This window comes from Octopus sinensis, linkage group LG14 (genome assembly GCF_006345805.1).
Source record: "Octopus sinensis linkage group LG14, ASM634580v1, whole genome shotgun sequence".
Taxonomy (NCBI): Eukaryota; Metazoa; Mollusca; class Cephalopoda; order Octopoda; family Octopodidae; genus Octopus; species Octopus sinensis.
Window position 1 is genome coordinate 35,253,634 of NC_043010.1, and position 11,397 is coordinate 35,265,030.

Here is an 11,397-nt window from a genome sequence, read left to right on the forward strand (position 1 = left end):
TATTTACATCTTCATATGATAGCTGTCCCCTCATGACTGAGGAAGACCATCAATGACCATTAAAAACATTGTATACTGAGAGAAATTTATACCTTACAATTGTGGCTGCACTGATAACTAATGAACCCAGCTCTCGATAAACATACCCGTCAGTAGATATTGCAGACCAAGCTTCTTCCATTCACTACATTAGCAGTATGCTTTTGAGCAGCTTGCTTAAATTCTGCATGGAAAATGAGTGATTTTTTTTTTCAAAAATACTCTCTACATCCTTTGCTTACTTCTTCCATTGCTGGTGATGACAAGCATTGCTTTCCCATTTGATTTCTCATACTTCAATAAGCACCTTACATACACATTTAACCCTTTCGTTACCAACCAGGCCAAAACCGGCTCTGGCTCTGTAGTACAAATGTCTTATTTTCATAAGTTTTGCATTAAAATATACCACCAAACCTTAGTTGCAATTTATGTTCCTAACACTTGTTTAATCATAACTAAGTTATTTTACTAAATTCTTTGTTATATCTAAAATAATTGAAAGAAACACAGAGCATCTCAAAATAAATACAGTAACGAAAGGGTTAAACACATGAACACCACACACATAGGCAGACATACAGACATACACAATACACATATAAATCTCTCACATAAATACAGACACACATCCATACACAAAGGGATACATACATGCACACGTTTTTTTCTTTTTTTGTGGTGGGGGGTATGATTCTCAACTAGAATATAATCGGTAACAGAGTAACATCAGTGACTAGTGATGGTGCTCAGCAGAAAAAAAAAACAAAAAAGAAAATTAGTGAACAGTGGTGTAGCTAGAGTGTGTGCCACCACCACCCCCAACCCACAAAAATACATATTGCACAGTGACTATATCAATTGTTGCATTTAATGGTGAGCAGTGTCTGTGTCCCAACATTAAAACCACTATTATTTGATTTCAATACAGCCTATACAGGCTTATAGCCTACAGCAGACCCCCCATAAAAGTGCCACCCGGGGAAGACCATTCCCTCCATCCCCCTCAGAGCTTCTGTACTCCTAGACAGATACCTTGCAATGTGATTTGCAAAGTCCATGACTCTCTTGTGTGTTCATTACAGTTTGGCAAGTTTTCTATGACTGGATGCCCTTCCTATCATCTTACAGAGAATACTGTGTACACAGTGCATTTTTTTCTTTTTCATACTACTGACATTAGAGAGGTCATCCTACGCAAAGAAGATCAAAGAGACCCCCTCTCTGTATCAGTTTTCATTCGAAGTTACTGGTGATAAAGATATGTAGTCTGCAATGTTGCTTCATTCTGGTCCTTTGTCCCTTGCCTACCACCTATCTCAATTCTTTGTCACACCACGAGATCAGTTTTCTATTTTGCCATCCTAGACAGCCACATACACACACACTGAGGCACAAAGATACACAGACAAGGGATCAGTTAAAAGAACTTACCTTTTTCAGTATGCTCCAATGAAAGCTGCTTACGCTTGTACGGTGAATAACATAAACACAATCTTGATTCCTTGATGAGGTCACAGTGGATGATTGATATTACTGGTTTCAGGATGTGAGTAGCAGTGAGAATGCCAGTGAGAAGACACAGCAAAAATCCTCCAAGGTTCAAAACCATTACCACAAACAACTGAAAAGATATCATAATTAAGAAATAAGCAAATAAATAATATATATATATTGTCAGTAGTTCATACATCTGAAAGAGAAGCATGCTCTAAAATATTAAAGCAGCAACATCACATTGCTGGCCAGCCACGTAATGCATTTAAAAGAGGAGGGCATGCCATACATAATTAAATGGAGGCTCCTCAAACAGCCAGGGACTTATATTAATGGGAGCAAACAATGTAAACTTTGCTTGGCCAAAGTACCAAAAAACCTGAAAAACTTGCTTGACCTGGAGGACCTTTTAAACTCCAGAAAAGAAATGTTTAGTCAATGTCCTCATCAAAGATGTTACTTGTTGCAAGCTTGGAATTACCCATCAAGAGAGATAACCCCTTTCCTCCTGAAACCTACCTGCATGTTTCATTCCAGATATTTTTTTATTTACAAAACTAACTGACCATGATATTTTCCTCCCTCCAGTTGTAGAGAGTTTATGTGTCTCCAACTGTTTGAGTCTGACAAGTCACCTATACAACATGTAGTTGCAAAACAATTTTCTAAACAATAGAGCTGTAGCTCTTTGACCAATTATATGTTGATGCCCAGATCATTAATGTTTAATTATTCATGAAGACAACTAATCCTAAATGCTTGTATTTATAACCCTAAGAACTATACAGAATAGCAGGGGGGGGGGGGCAGAATCCAAACTGAAACCTAACTGTACACTAAATTCTTCACAAAAGCCAACCTTAACTTTGCTTACAGTACCCATGCATTGCATAAATAGATCTTACAAGACATTCATCAATGTCTGGTTTTAATTGACACTCTGTCAGTTATGACAACGAGAATTCTAGTTGATCCAATCAACAGAACAGCCTGTTCATAAAATTAACTTGCAAGTGGCTGAACACTCCACAGACACACGTATCCTTAACATAGTTCTTGGAGATTCACCATGACACAGAATGTGAGAAGGTTGGCCCTTTGAAACATGGGTACAACACATTTTTACCAGCTGAGTCAACTGGAGCAACATGAAATAAAGTGTGTTACTCAAGAACACAAGGCACTGCCAAAAATCGAACCCGTGACTTTACGACTGTCAACCAAACACCCTAACCACTAAACCATGCACCTTCACTTCTGGTTTTAACAGTACGTACTTAATTGACAGTGTGGAGCTCTGTAAAAGCTTTCTATGTACAAGACAAATAGACATGGAGATCCCTGCACACCGCCCCTATGAGCTAAGATTTTCTAATTACATACTGTCATCAATCTTTGCTTTGCAGCAAACATCGATACCCCACCAACACACACACACACTGATACACAGAGACATCCATTATATACAAGCAATACATAACAGTAGACAGCGGAACATCAAAAGTTCCCTGTTTTCAGACAGACTACAAACACTTGTACATTCAATTCCTAGATGGACATGTTGCTAAGTTGTAAAAATTGTTCCATGATCAAAATATAGCAAGAACAACCAAAAAATATAATCACTTGATACACCATGTATAACAACAGATGTGTTAATAACAAAAACATTATCAGCAACAATAACAATATACTTCTTCCCATAAAAATATGCAGACAGAATAACCACACACACACACACGTGCATACATGTGCGCATGCACACATACACTTGCACACACACACACAATCAACTAACAAAATAAAAATGTCAGTTATATAATGATAGCATTAATAATGATGATGATCATGATGATGATAGTAATGGCTATTATTTCCTTTCACTTACATTACTAACGATGTACTGAGTAAATTATAAACATCCCAACACCCCCCCCTTAACCTTTCATTCCCCTATTTCATGCATGCATTCCTCATTTTAAAATACATTGGAAGATAATGAGTTTACTAAGTGACTATGGAATGAATCCTATCCTGATCGGTGTGATCTCGCTTTTCATAGTTAGAAAAATTTAGCTGCTTCTTTGAACACATCAAATAATTACAGAGAACAATTACATGCTTGGTTTGTGTGGTCGGTATTTAAAAGATGATAAGGGATATATTTGAGGGAAATTTGGCTGTTAAATTGGGCAGGTGGAATGACTACATAAAACTCAACTCATTGGTTTTATGCGGTTCCAGTTTTAAAGATGTTAGGGATATTTTCAAGGAAGATTTCGCAGCTGCTTTGGGCAGATAAAATTACTAAATAGATTTCTCCTTGACTTGTGTTGTTCCTATTTTAATCACGGTTAGGGATATTTTTTGAGGGAGTTTTGGCTGTGTAACTACACTGAACAGGTGAAATCACTGACTACATAGAAGTTTTCCTTATTGGCTTGTGTAGTCCCTATTGAAGGACAATGTCACTGCTACATTGATCACCATCAATAACAACACAGACAAAAGCAGAAGAAACTCCCACGCTACCTTATGCTAAGTAAAAGGTTGTTGATAACTCTCTCGTGTGACTTTAAGGGTTTTCAAACACTCCAACAACTGTCATTTAGCTCCCTTTTTTTTTAATTTAATGTTTATATTTTTTCTTCATTTTTTTTTTATCTTATTTTCATTTTTACCTTTTCTTTAATTTTATTTCCTTAACAACCCCCATGCATTAACACCTGGTTAATTTCTATAGCAGAAAAGATGAAGGGTGGGAAAGTTTCAGTTGACTCATCAGAAAAAAAGGGTGGTGGTGTGATTTGTTCCAAATTGACACACACACTTCCACACCACAGACTGGTCTCACTCCAATTCATGTGCTTTGTTGAGTAACACAATCAGAGCAACACAGCTAACTGCCTTGCTACTCCCACTTTCTTTTTATCATAATCATCCCCATCACCATCCTCCATCATAATCCTCATCATCATCATCACCATAAACATCTTCATCATCATCATCATCACCACCATACTCCTCATCATCATCATCACCATACTCCTCCTCCTCATCATCATCATCATCATCACATAGTGCAAATGCACCACCTTCCTCTTCCCCTCACTCTGTCTTTATTTCCACTCTCACTCTACTTCAATCATAAAAGTCATTATGAATAGGCTACCCTATATAACCACAGAGCTATCCATTGATGGGTGATCAGTTCCATTGATCTGTCTCCAAGGAAATCTGGGGCCTATTTCTGACAACTAGATGAACTGAGGCAGGGAAGGGTAAAGTGTCCTGTGTCTAAGCACAAGATACCAAGCAGTGGATTTGAACTCAGGTTTCATGGGTAAATTGTTACAATAAGGTCACAGATATAGCTGTTTGATTAAGAAGTTAATTTTTCAGCTACAAAGTTTGGGGCTCAATCCCACAGTACAGCACTTCAAGCAAGTGTTTTTCTACAAAAGTCACATAAAAGGGATTAGGTAGGTGGAGACTGTGTGGAAGCCCACTGAAGGGACTATTCCAGTTATTGAGAGGCATTTACACTTTGCCTCTGGGTTTGGCACCACCACCTGACCCTCGAATAAAGCAGTGAATTGGCAGATTCATTAGAGTATCAGATAGAATGCCTTGTGGTAGTTGTTTTGGGTCTTTGCACTGAGTTCAAATCCAGGTAAGTCATCTTTGCCTTTCATCCTTTGGGGGTTCAATGGAAAAAGTACCAAGCAAAGGGTTGGATTAACAGAACTGTTAGGAGGTTGAGTGAGGTACCTTGTAATATCTTCCGAGAAATATATCTAAGACTACATTATCCAAAATGTCTGTTCTACTTTAAGACATTTGATTAAAGAGAGATTTAGCTACTATCTCTAGCAAATGATCACAATGAAATGTCTTCATAACCATCATTTGTCTGTGTATGCATGTATTTATGTGTGCCTTTATATATGTGCATAAGTATGTCTATATCTATGTGAGAGGTATGAATGCATGGGTTTATATATATAAATACTTGCAAGATTTGTTTGTATATTTAAGCTTATATGTGTGTATGTGTGCTGATATATCTAAGTACATTATAGGTGCATGCATATCTGTGACAATGCATACATACATATATAATGTGGTAATGCTTCAACAAGTAGAAAAGCACTCAGTCAACTAAGAGAGTAAAGATAATCTCAAAAGGAAACTGACAAATGGTCTTGTTTTCAGCTTGATAAACTGTAGAATAACTTATTTTGACCAGGAAACCCTGGGTAGCTGCATTTACAAGATTTGTGGGTTTTTTACTTTACAAAATCTATATATATATATATATAATGGCGGTGCCCCAGCATGGCCACAGCTCAAGAGCTGAAACTGGAAAACAACGAACAACATAATATACTCACAAGTTGGCCAAAAGTCACCTGACAGTTAATTAAAAACATTTAATTCCAAAATTTATTTATGTTTAACAACTGAATGAATTTAATAAAAGCATCTAAATATGAAATATCATGAAAATTGTTCAAACTGAAGTCCTTGAACAACACATTTTTCCATTAAAGTCAATACAGAATTACAGATAATATTTATGGAATATTGATTTACTGTCAGGTGACTTTTGGCCAACCCTCTGTGTTTGTGTGTGTGTGTGTGTGTGTGTGTGTGTGTGGTGTGTGTGTGTAGGTGCATATTGTCATATATATATACATAGTTATATATATATGTGTGTGTGTGTGCATTTTTATGCTTTCATAAGAGCATGTATATTTTTAATTAATCAGCCAACCAAGACCATGTCTCACATTCTCACATTTGGTTTCCCATGTTTAGAAATGCATAAACATCACAACCCCCGCTTCACCCACCCACCTCTCCTTCTCTCACTGAGAGACAAATGCCGATAATAAAGTAAAAAAATCCATAGATAAATCCCACAGATTAGTAACAAGAAATAAGGGACAGAAAGCCAGATACAGGTCAGTGAGTAGAGGGTAGTGACGGAAGGAATTAGGGGTCTGAACTACAACATACATTTTGTATTGTTGTAGTTCACTGAGGTGTCATCTACAATTTGTGGGCGTCTGAAAAGGGTGGAACTTGCGATATGGTTGCATGGCTTCAGGCGTGAACATCTTTCATTTTTTTTATCTTTTACTCATTTCAGGCATCAGACTGCGGCCATGCTGGGGCACCAACTTGAATTTTTTTGTCAAATGAATCAACCCCAGTACTTCTTTCTTAAGCCTGATACTTATTCTTTCAGTCTCAACACTGGTTGTAAAGCAGTGATGGGAGGAGGCGTGGGGGGCAAACATAGACAAAAAGACACACACACAAACATACATACATTTATAAATACACACACAGATATATATATATATATATATCATCATCATCATCATCATCAACATCATCGTTTAACATCCGCTTTCCATGCTAGCATACGTTGGACGATTTGACTGAGGTCTGGTGAACCAGATGGCTGCACCAGGCTCCAATCTTGATCTGGCAGAGTTTCTACAGCTGGATGCCCTCCCTAACACCAACCACTCCGAAATGGAAGTGGGTGCTTTTATGTGCCACCGGCACGAGGGCCAGTCAGGCGGTACTGGCAATGGCCATGCTCAAATGGTGCTTTTTATGAGCCACCTGCACAGAAGCCAGTCCAGTGGCACTGGCAACGACCTCGCTCGAATGTTTTTACATGTGCCACCAGCACAAGTACCAGTAAGGCGACTCAGGTAATGATCACGCTTGAATGGTGCATATATATATATATATATATATATATATATATATATAGAATGGGCTTCTTTCAGTTTCCATCTATCAAATCTACTCACAAGGCTTTGGTCATCCCAAGCCTATAGTAGAAGATACTTGCCCAAGGAGCCATGCAGTGGGACTGAGCACTGAACCGTGTGGTTGGGAAGCAAGCTTCTTACCACATAGCCACACCTGCGCCTATATGTACACACACATACATATACATACACACATAAATATACACACATGTATGTGTGTGCATATTTTGCATCTTTTATACTTTACTTGTTTCAATCATTGGACTGTGACCATGCTGGGGCACCAGCTTGAAGGGTTTAGTCAAACAAACTGAACACAGTATTTACAGTTTATTTATTTTATTTTCTTTTGAAGCCTGGTACTTATTCTTGTGGTCTCTTTTGCCAAACCACTAAGTTACATGGACATAAACAACCCAGCAGTAGTTGCCAAATGGTAGAAGGGGAGACAAATGCACAAAGACACACACAGATATATCTTCTCATATATATATATGCCTCACCTGGCACCTGTGCAGGTGGCACGTAAAAAGCACCCACTACACTCATGGAGTGGTTGGCGTTAGGAAGGGCATCCAGCTGTAGAAACATTGCCAGATAAGACTGGAGCCTGGTGCAGCCTTCTGGCTTCCCAGATTCCCGGTCGAACCGTCCAACCCATGCTAGCATGGAGAACGGACGTTAAACGATGATGATGATGATGATGATGATATATATATATATATATATATATATATATATATTCCAACATTATAATATCCGAAAGTTGATGAACAAACTAAATTTGTTTCTCCATTTTCTTATTTGTATTATAAATTTACGATAAAAATATTTCTTTACCCTCACCCGTTTAATACAATAAATGAGTTAATTGCATTGCAATTAAAAACATTTAGTATTAAGAATCTAGGTACTTTACCAACAGTATATTGGATAAATGCTATCCCATAGTGGGATAACCCCGATCTTACTTTGTACTATATATATATATATATATATATATATATATATATATATATATATATATATAATGTATATATATATATATGTATATATATGATATTATAAATATGTATATTTATGTATAATAAAGTATATATATATATTATATATGTATGTAATATATGTATATATAGATATGTATATATATGTATGTATATATGTATCTATATGTGTGTGTGTTTGTGTGTGTGTGTATGTAGAGTTAAGTTATATTCTGCAACATTGGAAAATACAGTATAAAACTCGCCCATATATATATATATATATATATATATAATATATATATATATATACACACATACAGGGTGATTCAAAAGTCACCATACATAGGAACAATTTATCTTTTTATAAGAAACGGTTTATAAGAAAAGGTTTCTTTTTATTTAACAGGCTCTATATGGTTACCATTGTTTTGAATACACTTGGCAATACGTTTACCCCAACTCATTGTGAACTCGTAATAGCACATCTGGTGATACGTGTACAAATGAGTTGGTGATGCGTTCCTTCAAATGATTTATGTCTTTTATCTTTCCGCGATACACCATGCCTTTCAAATGCTCCCAAAGATAGAAATCAAGAGGGGTCAGATCAGGGGATCTTATAAACTGTTTCTTATAAAAAAATAAATTTTTCCTATGTATGGAGACTTTTGAATCACCATGTATGTCTGTATGTATGTATGTACGTACGTACATATGACAGGCTTCTTTCAGTTTCTGTACTGACTATCAAATCCACATATATATACTATAGAGACATCATCATCATCATCATTTAATGTCCGTTTTCCGCGCTAGCACGAGTTAGATGGTTCGACCGGGGTCTGGGAAGCCAGGGGCTGCACCAGGCTCCAGTCTGATCTGGCAGTGTTTCTACAGCTGGATGCCCTTCCTAACGCCAACCACTCCGCGAGTGTAGTGGGTGCTTTTTACATGCCACACACTGAAAGCACACACATACATATACATGAATGTGTACTGCGTGTGTGTGTACATGATTATATTGCATGTGTGTGTCTGTGTGTGTGCGCGTGCGTGTGTCTGTGTGTTTGTGTGTGAGCGTGCACGCATGATGGACACCTATATATTTGCTAAATTCTTCACTGAACTCATTTGTAAACTCTCATCTTACAGGTAGCATCTTTGTACATGGCTTGCATGGGTCTCAAAAGCCATTCAATTACATTTAGTTTCCTTAGCAACCAGCAGGCCAGGAAGCATGATACCCAGTCAAAGCTTTCTCCATATCAACAAATGAAAAAGCGTGGCTTGCTCTTTGCCACTGTACTTATCTCACTAGGAAGAAGGCATTGTTGATACTCCAGCCTGGTACAAACTTCATCAAAGGTAATTCTGTTCCTAATTAATTGTGCCATAACTTATCAAAACTTGGTCCATCAGTTTGATGCATCTGTAATTGATTCTTTCTACAATATCACCTTTGATGATAACATTGATAGAGCAATTAACCTCCTTATAATACCTGATTAGGCATCTGAGTTACTAGCTTATGGTCCTACATTGCCAGATGTTTCCATCATTTAAATGCCCAAAGCTGTTATTCTTGCACTCAAATCTTTCATAACACCTTTCAACCATGTAACTTGTCAACCTCAATGGCAAGTCCTTCTTTTGGGTCTACTTGGAGTAGCTCCTCTCTCTCTCGCTCTCTCACACACATATACCTTATACAGTAACTTCATATAGTAATCAAAGTGGGTGAGTGAAGGCAGCAAGTTGTCAGGAACGTTAGCACGCTGGGCGAAATGCTTAGCGGTATTTCGTCTGTCTTTACGTTCTGAGTTCAAATTCCGCCAAGGCCAACTTTGCCTTTCATCCTTTCAGGGTCGATAAATTAAGTACCAGTTACACACTGGGATCGATGTAATCGACTTAATACCTATGTCTGTCCTTGTTTGTCCCCTCTATATTTAGCCCCTTGTGGGTAATAAAGAAATAGGTATTTTGTCTGTCTTTACGTTCTGAGTTCAAATTCCGTCAAGGCCGACTTTGCCTTTCATCCTTTCAAGGTCGATAAATTAAGTACTAGTTACGTACTGGGGTCGATCTAATCGACTGGCTTCCTCCCCAAAAATTTCAGGCCTTGTACCTATAGTAGAAAAGAATCAAAGTGGGTGAGTGGGTCACTATCATTCTGTACCTTTAGTACCCCAGTAATGTACTAGCACACAGTTTCACAACTCTGAAAAAGCTCATACTGCTAATCTTCTCATTTCTAAAATTGACAAATTTCTCATACTTTCAGCTTCTCTGATTGTCAGGTATAACTAATGTCTAGCTTCTCTTATAGTTACCTTCTATTGTTCCTTGCGTCTCCACCTTTCTTCCAATCTTTCTAAACTGGTCACTTTGCTTTTACTGCTCTTTCTGCTGCAGCATTCAACCACTATGTCACTTTTGCTTACTTCTGCATCAGAACTCTTGTTTTTTAACCACACCACCAACCATAATCCATGCTCCAGGTCCCAAGTTGATTAAGTTACATAGACATCAGTTGTATGACTAGGACAAGGGATAATCTCTTTCTACACTAATTGTTTGAAATGTAGAGACACACAAAGACATACTAGACTGGCCCACACTTCTTACTATCAAAAGTTTCACCAATCCTAAATGGTTAAACATACACACAAGCACAGGCAGACAGACAGACAGGCAGGCAGGCAGGCAGGCAGGCAGACAGACAGACAGACAGACAGACAGACAGACAGACAGACAGACAGACAGACAGACAGATAGATAGATAGATAGATAGATAGATAGATAGATGCAAAATAAATGCATGCACACACACACAGACACACACACACACACAAAGAGTAATATTTGACATCATGCTTGTACAGGCACACACACATACATAAGATCACACATACAGAAATTATGCCTCTTACATACATAGAAGTTACTACATCTTTTGTACACACACATACACACACACACACATGTGTACATACACAAACACATACTAACAATATACTTACCACTTTTACAGACAATGAGAACCCCCCTCTCCTCTATACACACATACACACATAAAT

At 37.6% G+C, this 11,397-nt stretch overlaps 1 protein-coding gene across 1 annotated transcript in view; it reads right to left on the reverse strand.

The window, feature by feature from the left end:
• LOC115218929 overlaps positions 1–11,397 on the reverse strand; it is a 121,094-nt gene that overhangs the window by 15,622 nt on the left and 94,075 nt on the right. The window contains exon 3 of the mRNA XM_029788946.2: positions 1,474–1,663. Within this exon, the coding sequence (XP_029644806.1) occupies positions 1,474–1,663 (190 nt within the window). The remainder of the gene's footprint in view (positions 1–1,473; positions 1,664–11,397) is intronic.